General features: G+C 37.3%; 6 protein-coding genes across 8 annotated transcripts; 3 read left to right on the plus strand and 3 right to left on the minus strand.

Moving 5' to 3' along the window:
- Positions 1–843: 843 nt before the first annotated feature.
- On the plus strand, positions 844–2,579 carry LOC108827147 (uncharacterized). Its single transcript, XM_056999192.1, has 7 exons — positions 844–1,136; positions 1,237–1,303; positions 1,390–1,436; positions 1,612–1,699; positions 1,798–1,931; positions 2,079–2,177; positions 2,342–2,579. Exons 1-7 carry the CDS (start codon positions 915–917, stop codon positions 2,417–2,419), a joined length of 735 nt encoding a protein of 244 aa, XP_056855172.1. The 5' UTR covers positions 844–914; the 3' UTR covers positions 2,420–2,579.
- Positions 2,580–3,930: 1,351 nt separating this feature from the next.
- On the plus strand, positions 3,931–6,551 carry LOC130504569 (GDP-L-galactose phosphorylase 1). Its single transcript, XM_056999191.1, has 7 exons — positions 3,931–4,531; positions 4,623–4,717; positions 4,837–4,896; positions 5,015–5,257; positions 5,348–5,533; positions 5,629–5,877; positions 5,969–6,551. The coding sequence occupies exons 1-7, from the start codon at positions 4,420–4,422 to the stop codon at positions 6,329–6,331; spliced, it is 1,308 nt and encodes a 435-aa protein (XP_056855171.1). The 5' UTR covers positions 3,931–4,419; the 3' UTR covers positions 6,332–6,551.
- Positions 6,552–7,459: 908 nt separating this feature from the next.
- LOC108842403 (small ubiquitin-related modifier 1) lies at positions 7,460–8,764 on the minus strand. The gene is made up of 3 exons (XM_018615303.1): positions 8,551–8,764; positions 7,872–8,021; positions 7,460–7,785 (listed from the first exon to the last, which is right to left on the minus strand). Exons 1-3 carry the CDS (start codon positions 8,629–8,631, stop codon positions 7,693–7,695), a joined length of 324 nt encoding a protein of 107 aa, XP_018470805.1. The 5' UTR covers positions 8,632–8,764; the 3' UTR covers positions 7,460–7,692.
- Positions 8,765–9,581: 817 nt separating this feature from the next.
- LOC108839602 (upstream activation factor subunit UAF30) lies at positions 9,582–10,470 on the plus strand. The gene is made up of 3 exons (XM_018612351.2): positions 9,582–9,757; positions 9,897–10,077; positions 10,169–10,470. Exons 2-3 carry the CDS (start codon positions 9,904–9,906, stop codon positions 10,304–10,306), a joined length of 312 nt encoding a protein of 103 aa, XP_018467853.1. The 5' UTR covers positions 9,582–9,757; positions 9,897–9,903; the 3' UTR covers positions 10,307–10,470.
- On the minus strand, positions 10,450–12,700 carry LOC130504568 (pentatricopeptide repeat-containing protein At4g26800-like). The gene is made up of 2 exons (XM_056999190.1): positions 10,835–12,700; positions 10,450–10,757 (listed from the first exon to the last, which is right to left on the minus strand). The coding sequence occupies exon 1, from the start codon at positions 12,572–12,574 to the stop codon at positions 11,069–11,071; it is 1,506 nt and encodes a 501-aa protein (XP_056855170.1). The 5' UTR covers positions 12,575–12,700; the 3' UTR covers positions 10,450–10,757; positions 10,835–11,068.
- Positions 12,701–13,840: 1,140 nt separating this feature from the next.
- LOC108839984 (GDSL esterase/lipase At4g26790) lies at positions 13,841–15,933 on the minus strand. Of its 3 annotated transcripts, XM_018612791.2 has the most exons (5): positions 15,813–15,933; positions 15,573–15,667; positions 15,078–15,486; positions 14,240–14,729; positions 13,841–14,165 (listed from the first exon to the last, which is right to left on the minus strand). In XM_018612791.2, exons 3-5 carry the CDS (start codon positions 15,450–15,452, stop codon positions 13,972–13,974), a joined length of 1,059 nt encoding a protein of 352 aa, XP_018468293.1. In that variant the 5' UTR covers positions 15,453–15,486; positions 15,573–15,667; positions 15,813–15,933; the 3' UTR covers positions 13,841–13,971. The 3 variants fall into 3 exon arrangements, with proteins under 3 accessions (XP_018468293.1, XP_056855169.1, XP_018468292.1); XM_056999189.1 differs by having other exon boundaries at positions 15,078–15,667; XM_018612790.2 differs by lacking the exon at positions 15,813–15,933 and having other exon boundaries at positions 15,078–15,715.
- Positions 15,934–17,361: the final 1,428 nt, after the last annotated feature.

The raw sequence follows: 17,361 nt of genomic DNA on the forward strand, positions 1-17,361 counted from the left end.
TGTAACTACGCGCAGGGCCGGCCCTTGATAGAAGCAAAGGAAGCAGCTGCTTCCAGCCTTTTCTTTTATAGATTATTTTCGGTCACAAACAACTGCTGGTTTACACTAGCTTATTGGTAATCAGTATTCCATGATATGTCAACAACCAGGGTTCAAACCTCTCAGTCGGCATTTAATTTTTGTTTTCTATTTTTATTTTTTTTCCTTCTAAAAAATGGCCAATTTTTTTTTGTTTGCTTCTAGTCTTTAAATTCCTAGGACCGGCTCTGACTACGCGTGATCTATATCCATCGGGGTGGTGGCGTATTCTACTAACAAATAAACTAAAGCTAATTAAAAGTGTATTTATACGTGAACATGTATTTACAATGTTGGATGGTGCGTCCAATTAATTAAATAAGTGGTGTGTGCAATAATGAATCCCACTATATTTTTGAGCATAAAAGAAACGATATTGAGGAACAGATTCTTGAAGGCCAGTTCTATATACACATACAAAAAAAAGTGTGGCTGAGTGTACTAATTTCACATATTATATAGTTCGACGATCATAAAATCATGGAAGATATTACTAATGAGCTATAGATGATATAATCGCATAGTATGGCAAAACGAAATCCACACGTTGTTTCATTGTCCTCCTTACTTATAGAATATCAGTATATTATTTCAAAGTCTGTGAAAATTAACACAAAGAAACATATTGAATGAAATAAAGTAACACATGTTAGTATGTTACATATGGAGCCACCTAAAAACGTTAGAAACCATTCAAATACAAATAAAAATAAATAAAATTATTATTCAAAATGTCATGTGGTTATAAATTTATTTCCCATAAAATTACGTGCGAATAATAAGTGTGACCGGTCAAAATTTTGTCTAATTCCCGAAAACACCCCTAGCGATTGGCGATGGCAGCTCCTGCGGTGGAGGCGACCGCCGCAACAGCGCTGCGCTCTGTCGCTCTCAGGGCTCGTAAGGCGGCGGAGCGTGTAGGAAGAGATCCGGAGCGAGTAAGAGTCGTGGCAGTCTCCAAGACAAAACCAGTCTCGCTTATCCGCCAAATCTACGACGCCGGCCACCGCTGCTTCGGCGAGAATTACGTTCAAGAGTTCATCGACAAAGCTCCACAGGTCTTTCTCTCTCTCTCTAATCCTCGGTCGATTTCTCAGTTTTTATATTTTGCTGAATCTTATAGATATGCTTCTTCTCGTTTCAATTTGATGTTTTCAGCTTCCGGAAGATATAGAGTGGCATTTCGTGGGACATCTACAGAGCAACAAGGCCAAAACTTTACTAGGTGTCACTTTTGAATTCCCCATCTTGACTAATGAATCTCCAAAGTTTTGTAATTTGAGTTAAAGTGAATTAATCCACTATTTGCAGCTGGAGTCCCAAACTTGGCAATGGTTCATGGTGTTGATGGAGAGAAGGTAAACTTACATTCCCTGATAACTCTCTTGTATTGTATAGTATATGATTAGATTCTTCTACGAACTCGAGTTATGTTAGATGTTCTGTGAGTTAATTCCTGCAACTCACATGCACAGTTGGGTTTGCTAAGAGTTTTTTTTTTTTGGGTGTTATTTTGGTGCAAATTGTCTACAGGTGGCAAATCATCTTGATCGAGCTGTTTCAAGTCTTGGGAGACATCCACTTAAGGTTTTGGTCCAAGTCAACACAAGCGGAGAGGCTTGTGAGTTATCCACCGAGCTTTGGTTCCTGTAAAGTTGTTTTCTTTTCTCCAGCTTCATGCAGTGGCTAAACTGTTTGTTCCTGAAAAATTTGATGCAGCTAAATCTGGAGTAGAGCCTTCTAGTGTTGTGGAGTTAGCAAGACATGTGAATATGCACTGTCCTAATCTGGTATTCTCTGGTCTAATGACTATTGGGATGCCTGACTATACTTCTACTCCAGACAACTTCAGGGTATGTTAATTGATCTACTCTTGTTGAATGCTTCTTTCAGTTTTAAATAGGGCTCTCGTTCAACGACCGCAGCATACAAACTTCTCGGCTTTCTCGATAAATTTGCTTACCGGAGTTTTGTTCTTTTCTCCTCATTATCTGAACCAGACACTTACAAGCTGTCGAGCTGAGGTCTGCAAGGCACTTGGAATGTCTGAGGATCAATTTGAACTGTCTATGGGCATGTCCGGTGACTTTGAGCAAGCGGTAATATAAATTTGAACTCTCTCCTATAATACCACCCACCTGTGGAATGCAACCAAGCGGACATAGAATCATTATAAATGTGTTCTTCTTACTTTCTTCCTAGGAACTATAAATGTGGAAGATGATCTTTGACTTTTTTTTTCTTGAAACTTATGGAACTGCAGATTGAGATGGGAAGCACCAATGTGAGGGTTGGCTCCACCATTTTCGGACCAAGAGATTACTCCAAAAAATCAACTTAGTGACTACATTGTTCAAAACACTTGTGCTTGTAAGATTATGTATATTTTATTCAATTTTGGAAAGAAAAAAAAATGTGTATTCACAAGTTACTTTATAGAAATCAACACATTGTTATCAGTAAAATCAACGTACTAAACAAAGTTTCATTTGAATGACTTAGTAGTTTGTTTTATCATCACTAACTCACCTATGCGTAAGTTTGCACAACCTTCAATTGAACCTTATTTTCATTTGAATGCTTTATTAGTTTGTTTTGCCATCACTAACTAACCCTTCGTTTTTCTTCACCTACAATTCTCAAATGTTCATCTGTTTTCTAGTTTTGTCACGGTTTCTAATTTTACTCTGTCACTAATAACTCTTAGTAGACCAATGGAGAAAAGCAAACATAGTCCCTTGAAGCTTAGTTCTCACTTCTCAGGATGTGTAATCAAGGTTATTCGAGTAACTGAAACTTATTACTTTATTATTAACGTGTTTGTTGTTTGTTCACATGTGGGTGATAATTTAAATATTGCGCTGAATCGGTTTCGGTATGGTAAAGGTGGGCGTACAAATGGTAGATATTGCCAAACATGTAATGGACCACGTACCAATTTATGTGGTTCAAAGAGTTATTTCCTTTCCTTAGATTCCGAATCTTCAATTATGTGTTCCCCCTATTTTATTGTTCATTTGTACATAAAAAACAAAACATCCAAAAAGATATGGTTCGCAAAATATATCGACCAAACGATGGTGTCCTCCTCAGTCCTCACATGCCCCCATACCGAGCCTTGCAGTAGTTGCTACAACCACACAACGTCCGAAGAGAAAGCATGACCATATAAAATCTAATAAATGTAACTTATCTAGTTATCTATCAAGACAACGTAAAATAACAGCACGTTCCTATGTTCAAACAAAATAATAATAATGTTCTTATACTTTTTTGCTAAAATGTTCTATGACATTATTGATAAAAATTTGTCAACCATTTCACTGATTCCATAATCACATCCAAGTGCTAATTTATCATTTTTAGCAAGATTGTTCTACAATAGTTCTTGACACAATAGATAGACCACAATTTGAATATTCTTTATGATAGTCGTTGCTACAGAACTTTCTTCTACCTGTATTTTTTTCTCCATTGTTATGCGTTTATTAATCTCCTTAATCCATTTCTTGCGGTCGGTCTCCTTGGAAGACGTTGTTTTAGGATAGTCTTCTCAACTGCTGAATGAAAGATTTTAGTGTTTTTACATTTAATTGAGTTTGAATTTAATTTCTGCAAAGTAGACTAATATGAATTATAAATTGAGTTAAAAAAAAAAACGTTGAAAAAAAGGAAAAACTGAGTTAAAAAAGGAAACTCACAAAGAAAAGACCTAATAAGAGACACATGACGTCCGAACTAGAACCACACAAAAAAAGTTGATAAAAAAAAGAAATAAATAAATATATTTGTGACGTCTCTCTGATATGGTTCACTCATGTCCTTATCTATTTAAAGCCATTCAATCTCCCGAAACAAACTACCAGCAGCAAAAAAAAAGAAAAAAGAAGCTAATCTCTGTAGATCGAAAACCCCCACATCGAAAGATCTCTCCTTTTACGTTCCGTCTCTCCGTAGATTAGATTAAGCTGTTTTGAGGGTCGGGGGTGGTTCGTTCTTCTCCTCCTGTCGTCATCTTCTCAAACGGCGTTTTGATCTTCGGGCAATCACGGCTATACACGGGATATCACGGGGTGTTAGCTTTCATGTCCATCTTGTACGCAAGGGTTGTTTGATAGAGACTAATCCTTTGCCGCACGGAGGACGTGGAGCTCTGCCGTCTGAAGGCGGCAGCCCTTCTGATCTCCTCTTTTTAGCCGGAGGCGGTTCACCTTTCTTCTTTTCCATTAGCTTTTAGGGTTTTAGGGTTTCCATTAGACTTTTGTTTATTTCCTATTTTGCTGTTGAGTCGCGCTTTTCGTGTGTGGGGGTGGGGGAAGTCTTTTTTCTTTCTTTGTGAGAATGTTGAAAATCAAGAGGGTTCCGACTGTTGTGTCTAATTACCAAAAGGATGAGTCTTCTGATGAATCTGTCGGCTGTGGACGTAATTGTCTCGGAGCTTGTTGCATTAACGGTATATGATTCTAAGCTGAATCGTTGCTTTTTTTTTTATGTAATAAAAGTTTCCTGTTTGATCAATTTCTGTTGATGGGTTTTGTTCTCAGGGGCAAGGCTTCCGTTGTATGCCTGCAAGAAACTTGAAAAATCATGTGCCGGAGAGAAGCCGGTGGCTTTTCTCGAGTCCCTCGTTCTTGGAGAGGTAAGACACACATATATATATATATATAAGCCTAGCTGCTAGCACTTGTTACTTTGTTTGTGGGTTATGTGGTTTTGAGTGAGGCTAATCATTATAGTATCCCTTCTTTTATGTTTTAGTGGGAGGATAGGTTCCAAAGAGGACTCTTTCGCTACGATGTCACTGCCTGCGAGACCAAAGTAATTCCCTTTCTTAACTTTTATGTTTGATTTCTCTGAAGGCAATCTTGTGATTTTTAGTTTGTTGCTGGGAAATCCAAGATCTTTGTTTCATATCTGTCTCTTTGGTTTGTTTCAGGTGATCCCTGGGAAGTATGGTTTCGTTGCTCAGCTAAACGAGGGCCGTCACCTGAAGAAGAGGCCAACCGAGTTCCGTGTGGACAAGGTTTTGCAGTCTTTTGATGGCAACAAGTTCAACTTCACTAAAGTTGGCCAGGAAGAGCTGCTCTTCCAGTTTGAAGCTGGTGAAGATGGCGAAGTTCAGTTCTTCCCGTGCATGCCTCTTGACGCTGAGAATTCTCCCAGTGTTATTGCCATCAATGTAAAGAATCTTCTGCGCAGAGACATTGGCTTGTTTTTTCGATGTTATCTAGCTAAAGATTATTTCTTTATATATCCTTGTTTTTAACAGGTTAGTCCAATCGAGTATGGTCACGTGCTGCTGATTCCTCGGGTTCTGGACTGCTTGCCTCAGAGGATCGATCACAAAAGCCTTTTGCTTGCACTTCACATGGCTACTGAGGCTGCTAATCCTTACTTCAGACTCGGTTACAACAGCTTGGGTGCTTTTGCCACTATCAACCATCTTCACTTTCAGGTATACCCTGTATTGGCCATGCTTGATGTTTTCCCCGATTTGTCTCAGATGAGCTTTGTTCTGATTGTTTTGGTGGTGATTGTTGTTGAAAACAGGCATACTACTTGGCCATGCCTTTCCCAATAGAGAAAGCTCCTTCCAAGAAGATGATAACCACTGCTAGTGGTGTGAAAATCTCAGAGCTTCTGAGTTACCCTGTGAGAAGTCTTCTCTTTGAAGGTGGGAGCTCTATGCAAGACCTATCTGATACTGTATCAGATGCCTGCGTTTGCCTCCAGAACAACAACATTCCTTTCAACATTCTCATCGCTGATTGTGGAAGGCAGATCTTCCTGATGCCACAGGTATAACATATAACTTGCAAACAGTTGGATCACTTTGGTTTCGAATCCACCGAATGAAAATAAATAACAGCTTGAATGTGTAAATTTGCAGTGTTACGCAGAGAAACAGGCACTAGGTGAAGTAAGCCCCGAGGTGTTGGAAACGCAAGTGAACCCAGCTGTGTGGGAGATAAGCGGTCACATGGTGCTGAAGAGGAAAGAGGATTACGAAGGAGCTTCGGAGGAGAACGCATGGAGGCTCCTCGCAGAAGCTTCTCTGTCGGAGGAAAGGTTCAAGGAGGTTTATGCTCTCATCTTTGAAGCCATAGGTTGTAGTTACCAAGAGGAGGAGGTTGAAGGAACCATAGTTGAACAGGACAACCCTAGTGGCAGTGTTAACCAGAAAAGCAACCGAACCACCCATGGAGGTCCTATCACGAACGGGACTGCCTCTGAGTGCCTTGTCCTTCAGTGAAAAACTCCGGCTTGGCTGGGGTTTTATGTATAATTAGAGTCCATAATGCATAAAATAAGCAAACTCTCTTGGTAGTTGCATTTGAAACTTGTTGGTGTTCTTATGGTTGTTGTGGCCTAGACTTGCTGGCTCTCTTTCTTGGTTGTAAGTTTATGTTTGGGATGATACATATGTTCTCCCCTTGTTGGTGATTATTATCTGAATAATTTCGAACAATTTATAGTCGTGTGGTCTCGTGGATGGGGTTGTATATGTCTTCCTCTTCAGTTTTCTTTGGGATCCGTTGTAAATAGAGTTAAATGTACACCTTATTCCTTGCCCCAGAAGAAAGAGCACGAGGTAATTGGTGGTTTAACATATACGCTTCAAAAAGAAAGGTACAGGGGGGAGCCACGATCTTATATAGTGTGATGATGAGAAGGACGAAAATTGAGTAGTAACTAGTAAATACAGATCCTTGTTTTCAGTAAATCACTCTGAACTCTTTACTGGTGATTCTTGAATCTGTGGGAAGCAGGTTCAATTGGTACAGATACATGAAGCCAGTACACACAGGTAACGTATGAAAGGTTGTAAAGAGTACATATGTGAATCAATCGGCTAGTGTACCTCAGAACTCTGTCAAATGGAGGCTCGAAAGAAGAGTGCCGTGGTCAGGTGAAAATGTGTGGAGTTTTCATACTCCAAATTCTTGAACTCAAAGTTGAATCGCCTCCACGCAACTGCACATTGGAAACCAGCCTAATATATCTGTGACCTATCCAACTAATACTATACTTGATTATTGGATGTTGAATGGGAAAGCCAAAACTGATCTCTTCGATATATAGTAAGAATATGCAACAATACCAACACAACATGCTGCAAGATACAATTAGGTAATGTAACCCAGGTCCATTCGCCCAAGATTGACCCCAAAAAATAAGAGAGAATCACACGAGATTTGACCCAATCTTACAAACCGACGTTAGCTTCAATGAAACTGTAATTAAGTGGATGTTAAGATTAAATTGAGTGGAGTTATACAAGATTGCTTCCACTAATATACACGAGCCTTCATTAGCTCCTTCACTTTTTAAATGTTTTTTAACTTTTGACAGATAAAAGATAAACTTTACGAGCAAGAGCTTAAGCGCACAGGTTAAATAACAATCTTAAGCGCAAACAGTAACATAACATAGTAGGATCCAATACCAAAGGAAGAAGACCAACAATTAACAAAAGTTTTTGTTTTAAGCCTTCATGACCATATTAGTCTTTTAAGGCCAATGGTCACGATTGAAAAAAAAAAAAAGAAAAACAAGTCTGCAATTCCTAATGCCGATTACTCCTTAACCATTCCTATCACACATCATGAAACCCTAAACCCGGATAAATGTCAGGCCGCCTCCACCACCATAGCCACCAGTCTGATGGAGCATGGCATCGATCTCATCACCGTCCTCCATTTCAAGCTGTAGCAATTAAAGAGACTAACCTTTAGAAAAGGTGGAAACTTGACAAGGGAACATAGAATTATAGCCATGGAATGGTTTATTACCTCATCGGGAGTCTGCTCAGCACGCAGACGACGCCCATCAAACAAGAAGGCAATGGCGTTCATGTCCACAGATTGCCTGTCACAGTAAGCATTCATCAGCTTCTTCAGCTGAGTGCTTCTCTTGATCCTAAAGAAGACCTCATTCCCGTCCTGCCAACATAAAACACGATTCAAGAAAAAGGAAACAAACATGATGCACACGATTCAAGAAAAAAGTAAAAAAAACATGATTCTGATCTTGACTGATAATGGAACCTGACAAGGTCTTAAAACACACGATTGATAATAGAAAAGTTGCCATATTCTCAAAAAGGATTTAACTTTATTATCGTCAAAAAAAAATCGAAAAGGTTTTAACTTTACGATTCTGAAAGGGTAAACAAAACTTTTAAGACAGCAACAACAACAGCAAAGAGGTGTAAAAGAACAGCTTAAACATAACAGGTTCGGATATATGATAAACAATTAGCGAGGAAAAGCAAACATGTAATAATACAAGTAACTCAGGTCTCATAATTCGGATCCAAGACCAACAAACAAACAAAAAAAAAATAGCAAAACCCACTAAAACTAGACGCTGGTAGTAAAGCAGTCGAATCGGAAAACAAAACCCTAAATCGCAACCTAGACGAGATCTTAGCACGAAACACACGCTAAGAAAAGAAAAAAAAGAAGTTACCTGTCCCTTGACCTTAAGATTGATGTGAGCTCCTCCGTCACCACCACCGGGCTTCTTGTCTTCTTCCTGTGTTGCAGACATCCTTACTTTTTATGATTCTCCGAGAGTTAATGCCTTCGAAACAGTGATGGCTGAGAGATTTATATAAACAAAATAAGTGAAATTTCCAAGATTGCTTTCGCCGCGCATTTGTACTGACGCATCGGATTCCTCTTTATCATTAAAGTGGTTGAGTCGTAGGGCATCTATCGGACGGTTCATATTCTCTATCTTCCCTTTTTAATCCTACGGCTTAGAGTGCTTTACGAATAGATCTTCTTCCATTATCCAAAATAAATAAAATCGAATCTAAAGAACGGATATACCTCGGCCCATTATTCAGTACTAGGCCCAACACATGTACTTTCGAGGACCTTCCTCGAGTCTTCTAACTTTCTTCCTACCACAGTCGCAGCCTATAGCGTTTTAGGGCCTGACTGGTGTAACCGCAGCGGTTGCGGTTGCGGTTGCGGGAGTTTACGGATGCGGATAGTTGCGGTTTTAAACGTTTTCTAAAGATTTGTACGACTGATACAGCTGTTAGAAATTGTTGCGTTTACGGGACTCTTATGACTGGTAAACTACCAAACGCAATATCTGTTAAATAATAATTTAATAATATTTATATTTTATGTAATTATAAAAATATTAAAAATCATAATAATATGATAAATATAAAATTTATATTTATAAAATCATATTATCAAATTTTAAAAATTTATAGAAAATATTTTAGTTTTGAGTTTTTATGATATAAATTGAAATATAATATGAATACATTTTACAATTTCTAATATTTCAATTGAAAATTTTTATTGGATATTTTTAGTAATATTTTTATTTATTATGTTGTTTTTTAGAAAAAAAATTACCCTCCCGCAACCGCCCGCAACCGCAAACGCTAGCTGGAACCAGCTTTTGATTTTAAGAGGTTCGGAGCGGTTTGAAGCGATTTATAACGTTTTCTGTGATTGTTTCGAAACGCCAACAACCGCTATTAACCGCAAAAGCTGCGTTTGCGGGTGGTAGCGGGAATGTGAGTCACCCCCTTAAACGCGATAATATCTCCAACGTAAAGCGTTAAAACTGCGAGTGTAAATGTGAAAAAGCCCCCGTTTCTCTGCCTTGCCTTGTTGCGTTTAGTTTACTTTACACTACCATCTCCCGGGTAAGTGTTAAGTCGAGCTTCGCTTTCTTTTCATTGCTGCACACTAAGTGCTCGATAAAATTCCCCTAACGGAATGAGTAGTTGAATTTATAGTGTTGATTGCGTATTGACGTACTCGTTGGAATTTTCCGCTGTTCAGAGTCAAGATGCAGCCGCAGAGGCTGAAGAAGGCGATAACTGATAACTCCAAGAAGCTTGGGAATTTGATTGACCTCGTGAACCTTCCATCTCCTCTACGTGACTTCCTTGGTCAATCTCAGATTTCTCGTCTGGGTTGTTTCATGCGTGTATGGTCTTATATTAAGACCAACAATCTTCAGGTCAGAACAAGGGACCATTTATTAGTTATGTGATGTTTCTTTGTTTTTGTTTGTATGATTGACTGATTGTTTTTTTTTTGTTTCTCAAAAGGATCCAAAGAACAAGAATGTGGTGAACTGTGATGAAAAGCTGAAGAGCATTTTGCTTGGGAAACAGCGAGTGGAGCTAGTTGATCTTCCTTCTCTTATCAAGTTACATTTCACCAAGACACCACCAAAGTCGAATTAGAGCTGAAGAGCAATAATGTGATCTTGCTTGGTAGTCGTTTCTTTGTTTTCATCTCTGTTATAATGTGGTGATCTCAGAGTTTCTGTTTCTCTGGATCGAATTTCGTTTCTGTATTCTTTTGTAAACGGTTTCAAAATATCATCTTAACTACTTACACAAACATATATTGATAAAAGAAAATGGTTCTTTTACAACATTCTGGAAGCATGGTTATAATTAGACCAAGCAACCTGACTGACTGATCATTGGTACAACAAGCTACAAAATTGTGAGAACGCAGAAAAAAAAGTTAGTAGAAGAAAGAATGTTTGATGTAAAGCAATTAGTTTGTGGTATGACTTGATATGTTGAGTCCCAAAATACATATTTGCTTGCATCTGAAACATGTGAGATGCTTCAATTCTATCTCCCAAGTAGGCCATCTCCTAGTATCCCGTTACAGTTTGGAAACCTGCAAGAGGATTGAGAACACAATCAGAAAATTATTGATACAAGAGTAGTTGAAACACTTATAAAAACACAACTAACCGAATGCGTTAGGATTCTTTATGTTTTCAAAGACCAATGTTGTATGGATTTGAAAACACCAGCTGGATTCTGTTCAGCTCATCCTTCAACTTGCCTTTTCAAATCTCTGGCTACACTTGCTTCGGCAACAGATATGTGTTGCTCTTTCCAGGAGCAGACATACCATTGAAGGGAGCTTGCACAGAGGTATCCTAAGGAGCTAGGAGTCCATAAATGCGTCTCATGAGAAAACCCCTATATACTTCCTCTGTTCCGCTTGTATTTCTGGTAAATCCTTGTCAGTGCATGCGCTCTAGCCAGCATGCCGTTCTTCTTCAACCCTGAGATCATTGCCGTGTATGCTTTATCATCAGGCTCCACTCCGTAGCTGCTGAGGCTACAGAACAACTTATATGCTTCATCCGCCTTACCATCCTTGCACATCCCATGGATCATGATAGTATATGTAACAATGTCAAGATCATTTCTAGTCTTTTGCATATCTTCATATTTACCCAATGCTAGCTTTACCTTCCCATAAGAAAACAGACCAGCTAAAACAATGTTATAACTCCTAATATTTGGAGACAGACCATGAGCAGGCATTTTTTCCAAGAGTTGTTCGGCAGCACTGATTTTGCCAGCTTGAAAACACCCTTGGATAAGGGTGTTGCGAGAGACTATGTTTTCAGCAACTCCTCTGTCAGACATCTCTTGGAAAAGTTCAATCCCTTTCTTGAACATGTTCGACTTGAAAAATCCATTTGCAAGAGTAGAGTAAGTCAATACATTTGGGGCGCACCCATTGCTTAGCATGTCTTTATAAGCTTCTACGGCGATATCTACATGATTGTGCATGCACAACCCATTTATTACTGAAGTGTAAGTGAAAACATTAGGATCTATAGACATCTTGATCATCTCCTGGCGCAGCTCCTTAAATTTTGAAAACTTCCCAGCTTTCACATACGCATCGATTAGTACAGTGAAAGTGACTACATTAGGATCGATATTCCTGGAGATCATCTCGCGAAGTAGGTGAGAGGCTTCACTCAACTTACAGGCGTTACAAAGACCACTAATGAGAGAGGTGTAGGTAAACACATTCGGAGTAACTCCTTCCTTCTCCATCCAACCAAATTGCTTAACCGCTTCATTCAATAACCCGCTCCTACAGAGACCATCAATAAGAACAGTGTAGACTACAACATTAGGGGCAACGCCCATCTTCTTCATCTGCTCAACCACATACAAAGCCTCGTAATTTCTATTGATCCTACAAAACCCACTAACCAACAAGCTATCCGTAACCACGTCCGGCTCAACACCAAGCTTCATCATCTTCCCAAGAAAAGACAAAGCAAGACAAGGCTGATAACAAGAGCAGAAACACTTCACTAAGATGTTGCAGGTGTAGATATCAGGCGATATCTCTATATCCTCTTCCTTCTCCACAATACTCCAGAGCCTGATCACAGTATCGTAGCTATGCATCTTGGCGATAGCAGTCAGCACTTTGTTGAACTCGATGATGTGAGGGAGGGGACGAGACTCAGCCATGTATTTGAACAAGTACACAGCTTCATCGTGCTCGATACCGTCAAGCCCACTTCTCAGTATCTCTCGATAGTCAACAGAACTACAGAAAGCTCGGAGCTTGCAGAGTCGAATCGAAGGAGGGATACCGTTCTTCAGGAAGAACTGTCGGTGAAGAAACGCCTTAGCCGTCGAGGAGATCGCAGTCGGGATCGGCCACCGCATCCAATCGACTTGCCTTCAGCTTGATTTGGGGGTTTCGCTCCCAAAATGAGTTGCTCGACCATAAACCCTAAACCCTAAACCCTAGGAGGATACATTTGGTTAAGTGAACTGAGAATTTGAGACAGAGGAGAAGAAGGCGCAAGAGAGAAATAACCGGTTTAACGGACAATCGAGGTTTTAGGGTTTTGGTTTACATTGGACCCGAACAAGCAGTCGCTTTAAACGGGTTTTATTAAACCGAACCGGTTTAAACGAATTCTATATTTTGTTTATGGTATGTCACTTCTTATTTACCACAGAAACTGACTTTTTTTTTGACTTGGAGATTACATTTCCACTTTATATACATTGTTTCTTCAAATTTTTATTGTGAGCTCTCGAAATGATGGTTTATTGATGATTTACAGAGCCTCTATAAATTAATATTCAACAAATTAATAATCTCTATGATAAATTTCATCGGTCCCGAATTAAATTGGTTCAAAATATAAAACAAATCTATAAAATAATAAAATAATATTTTTTAAAAAATTCCTATATAAATATATTGTCTCATAAAATTATAAATTAATAATATATCTATATATATTTCATATATATATAAGTTCAAATTAAACATTATATTGTTGATTTTATATTCACAATAAAAATATTTCTATTTTTTTTAATATTTCAAAATATTTTGATGATATTTAATAAAATTATATCGAAACCACGTATATGTTATATGAAATATTAATATAAACCAACTAATATAATAAAAAAATATGAAATATATACAGTAAAATCAAATATATTTTTATTTTATATAAAATATTAAAAATAGAAAAAATCAAAAAATTTTTTTTATAAATTAATATCTTTATAAATTCATAAAATTTAAAAATTCAAGTATTATTATTAATTTATAGACGTTCTATTGTATATTTAACCAAATTCCACCTTATGACAACAAAAGAAAACTATTCTGCTCCAAAGATATCATATTAAAAAAGATTGGATTTCTAATTCTAAATCGATTGATAATAAATTAATTAGCTCAAATTCTTTGTGTATTAATGTTAAGTCTTTTAATTTTGATGGAGAATCCTCACGATATGTTATTCATATTGTACAATACATTGAGAGGCACGTCTGTCAGCGTTTTTGGTTTCTGGCTTCAGGATTCAAGTCCATTTCTGCATTATTTCTTCACACTAAGATCTGATCCATCTTTGATAAGACTACAGTACCATGTTTAGCTAATTACATGAACAGAAATTAAAATAGTTCTTTTACAATACTCTAGAAAGTAGAAGCTTAATGAAATATCAAGAAAGTTGACTGAGACATTGGTTACAGAAATCATGCAGGAGAAAGAATGTAGTAGGTAAAAAATATTTTTCCTTTCTTATTTATCACTGAAACCGAGCTAAGTCATACTTCAGAACATGGCTTGCTACGATTCTGTTCGTCTTCTCTGTTGGATGAAACGAGTCCCAAAACACATATGTGCTCGCATCAGTACATGTGAAAGGGTTCATTTTATCACATAAGTAGCTCATCTCATAGTATCCCGTTCCACAACATGCACTCCTTACATTATTAAAACCTGTGAGACAATCAGAAACATTAACAGCTGAATTTCTTAATGTCAATGCTATGTTAAATTTACTTTTTACTAACCGAATGCTTCAGGACGGTGTATGATGTCTGAAACCAAGTCATATGGGTTTGAAAACACGAGCTGTAGTCCGCTCAGCTCTTTGTTAAACTTAAAGACTTTATCCGCCATCTTGGTGTTGAAGTCTCTAGCAGCAACGTTGTATTCTTCAATACATTTGCTTCCGTAAAAGATCTGTGTTGTTCTTTCAAGTGGCAAGCATCCAAAAGGAGAGAGTCCAGAAAAGGACATCTTACGAGCTCCAAGTCTGTAAATTTCGGTCAAGAACTCTCCAGCGAGTCCTATCAGGAAGTTTTGGTACTCATCAACAGAGTACTTGCGTAACTTGCGAGGAAGAAGATAGTAATTCTCAAGAAAATCGTTGGTTCCTATACTAATCAGGTAAAGTGATTCCCTGATAACTTCATTAGCTTTCTCTTCTCCCAAGTAGCTTCTCAGCTTGGTCTGGTACTCTTTGTAGTACTCCACTTCCTTCCATAGCGGCATCACAGACTTCAACATTTCAAAAAACCATGTCAGTTATATGTTACAGTAGCTTTATATTAAAATATACCCCTTCCTGCCTTTCATTTTATAAATCGTATCCGTTTCATTTTATAAATCGTATTCACATATAATTAAAAAAAAAAGAAAAAACTACTAAATTTTCTATTATATTCCTAACTAATACATTATCTTATTTGATTTTCTTAATTAATAAACTTAAAATAGGGATAAAAATAAAATAAAACTATCAAACATATGCAGTGAAAATATAAATCCATTTATAATAAAACAGAATTTAATATTTACAGTGGGAGTATGTATGAATCTGAAGATATGGAGTTGTGGTTGACTTACTAACACATCAGAGGTTGCATTGTCTAAGCCGGTTCCAGCTGAAGCAAAACAGACACCAGTGGCAAAGTCTTTGATGTCATATGATGGATCTAGGTAAGCAGGAACTGCGTTCTTGAGTCCTAAGCCTTCAGAGATGAAATCTGGAGCTATCCGACCATTTGAGAATCTCCCAGTTGCTTTGCCGTCAAAAAAGTCCCGGCCATACGGCTGGAAGTTACTCTTTAGAACCGTAGAGATCTGGTTGTTGTTCCCTGAGTCCACAGTTGAGTCCCCAAATACAATAAGTGCTGGAACTTTCGCACCAGTTCCAGGTATCTCCACCAAGAGCTGAGTAAACGCAAGCAACAAGAACGCAAGAATTCTGTTTTGCAGCATGCTTTTTTTACGAGAAGTTTTCAATTTCTTGCTTCTGTAAAGAAGACTCTCACATGTGATTGTGAAGAAAAACCAGAGCAAGGATACTATTGGAGGAAGGAGAGGCACTTGATACCGAACCTGACAAGCTTTCCCTTCCTTTTGTACTGAATAGCTTGGTCCCTTTGTTAGATAATGCTTATTTGGTTGTTAGGTACTCCTTATTTCGTGTTTGCCTATGTTTAATTTTGGCCACAGAGATAGGTCTGGAGTTAGTTGAGGTGAGTAATGAGCCGAAACCGATAAGAATCATTAATAGTATGCACCAAAGACAGTACTGTATTATATATCTACTTAAAAAGAGAGACATGTAAGAATAACTTGAAGTAGAAGGATTCGTAGTCTTGGTAAGCTTCAAGTGTATAGTAACGCCTCTTCCTCTTACCGGTTTCACGCACGGAGTTGTACACCACATGACAAAGAAAGCTTAAGGTATTCAATTTTGGGTTATTTTTAAAGCTCGGATGCTTTTGTAATCTATGTGTTGCACGTTTTGGGGCTTTTTGGTTCACCCATATGGTTTGGTTGGTGCAGCGACCATAACAAGTAACGGAAGAAAGTGTATCTCATGCGTCAAATGTGACATGAACGTTAAAGTTACTTTGTTTTTTTTGTTCAACAAAAGTTCATTTTTTATTGATTTTTTATAACCTCTTCTTTTTGTATTTTTCCTTGAAGGTAGATGTGATTAGGTTTTGATTTGTAACCGGCTGATAGGTGTTTTCTAACACAATTTCTGAGATTTTTGTACCAATATTTCTCTAATTAGAAACAATATTGAATGAAAAATACAATTAGGAGCTTATGGCAATATCTTTAGTGTTTAGCCATTAACAGGTTATTTAGCAGTTGAGTTATAATACCTATAAGTAGCTGAACATTAATTTCCACTTAGTCCCATTCAAAAGAAGTCGGGACCTACTCAACTACTCTAATTAATTTAGCAATTTTGATTAACACTACTGCAACAAAAATTGTGATTCTATTTTATATGGTTTAATGTTATTAGGCAATGACATTTTCAACCGTTTAAAAAAATTAAATTGAAATTATATATTAGACATGCTGATCATCTTTGCGAAGTAATGAATCATCATCATCAGGAAAAACTACCAATCATTCTTCAGAAAACATCATTACTAAACACTTGAAAGTAAGAGTGTACTATTCAGAAGAAGAAAAAACAACACAATCGTGATGCTCTAGTCTAATGTTTGTAGTACCAAAGGATCAAACTACTCATTTAATTTAACAATGACATTCAGCAAGAGAGCATCATAAGGAGAAAGCTATATCGCTTGTGCTACCATGTATGCGAAAGACAACAGGAGCCAGCTTCCAGAACATACACATTTTATGGGAGTGTCACGACTTTAAGCTGCAACTAGATTTTGACCCGCACGCCCGTGCGGGTGTGTATTTCAAAAAAATATTACTATTTATTTTTCATGTTAATATCAAAGTTGAATAAAAAATTTAAATCTGAAGAACCAAACCGATCACAATCCGAAAGAGTAATACCAAACCCGAACCAAAATTGATTAAATATCTAAATTATTTAAAATTTTGATATTTAAACAACTGAAACCATAACCAATTCGAACCAAAGTATTTTGAATATCAAAATGTATCCGAAAAAAAATTATATACTTATATATATTAATTATTTTTGATTTAATGTATATAAAAACATCCAGAATATATATGATACTTCAAATTTTAAAAATAATTTAAAATAAATTATCTGAACCCGAACCAAAGCCCGAAAATACAAAACCCAAACAGACCCAATGCCAACCCCACCATCAAACAAAAAATTAAATGACAATTATAACTTGAGCTAGATCGTTAGTTTTAATATTGATAATCA

Source organism: Raphanus sativus, unplaced genomic scaffold, assembly GCF_000801105.2.
Source record: "Raphanus sativus cultivar WK10039 unplaced genomic scaffold, ASM80110v3 Scaffold1674, whole genome shotgun sequence".
Taxonomy (NCBI): domain Eukaryota; kingdom Viridiplantae; phylum Streptophyta; class Magnoliopsida; order Brassicales; family Brassicaceae; genus Raphanus; species Raphanus sativus.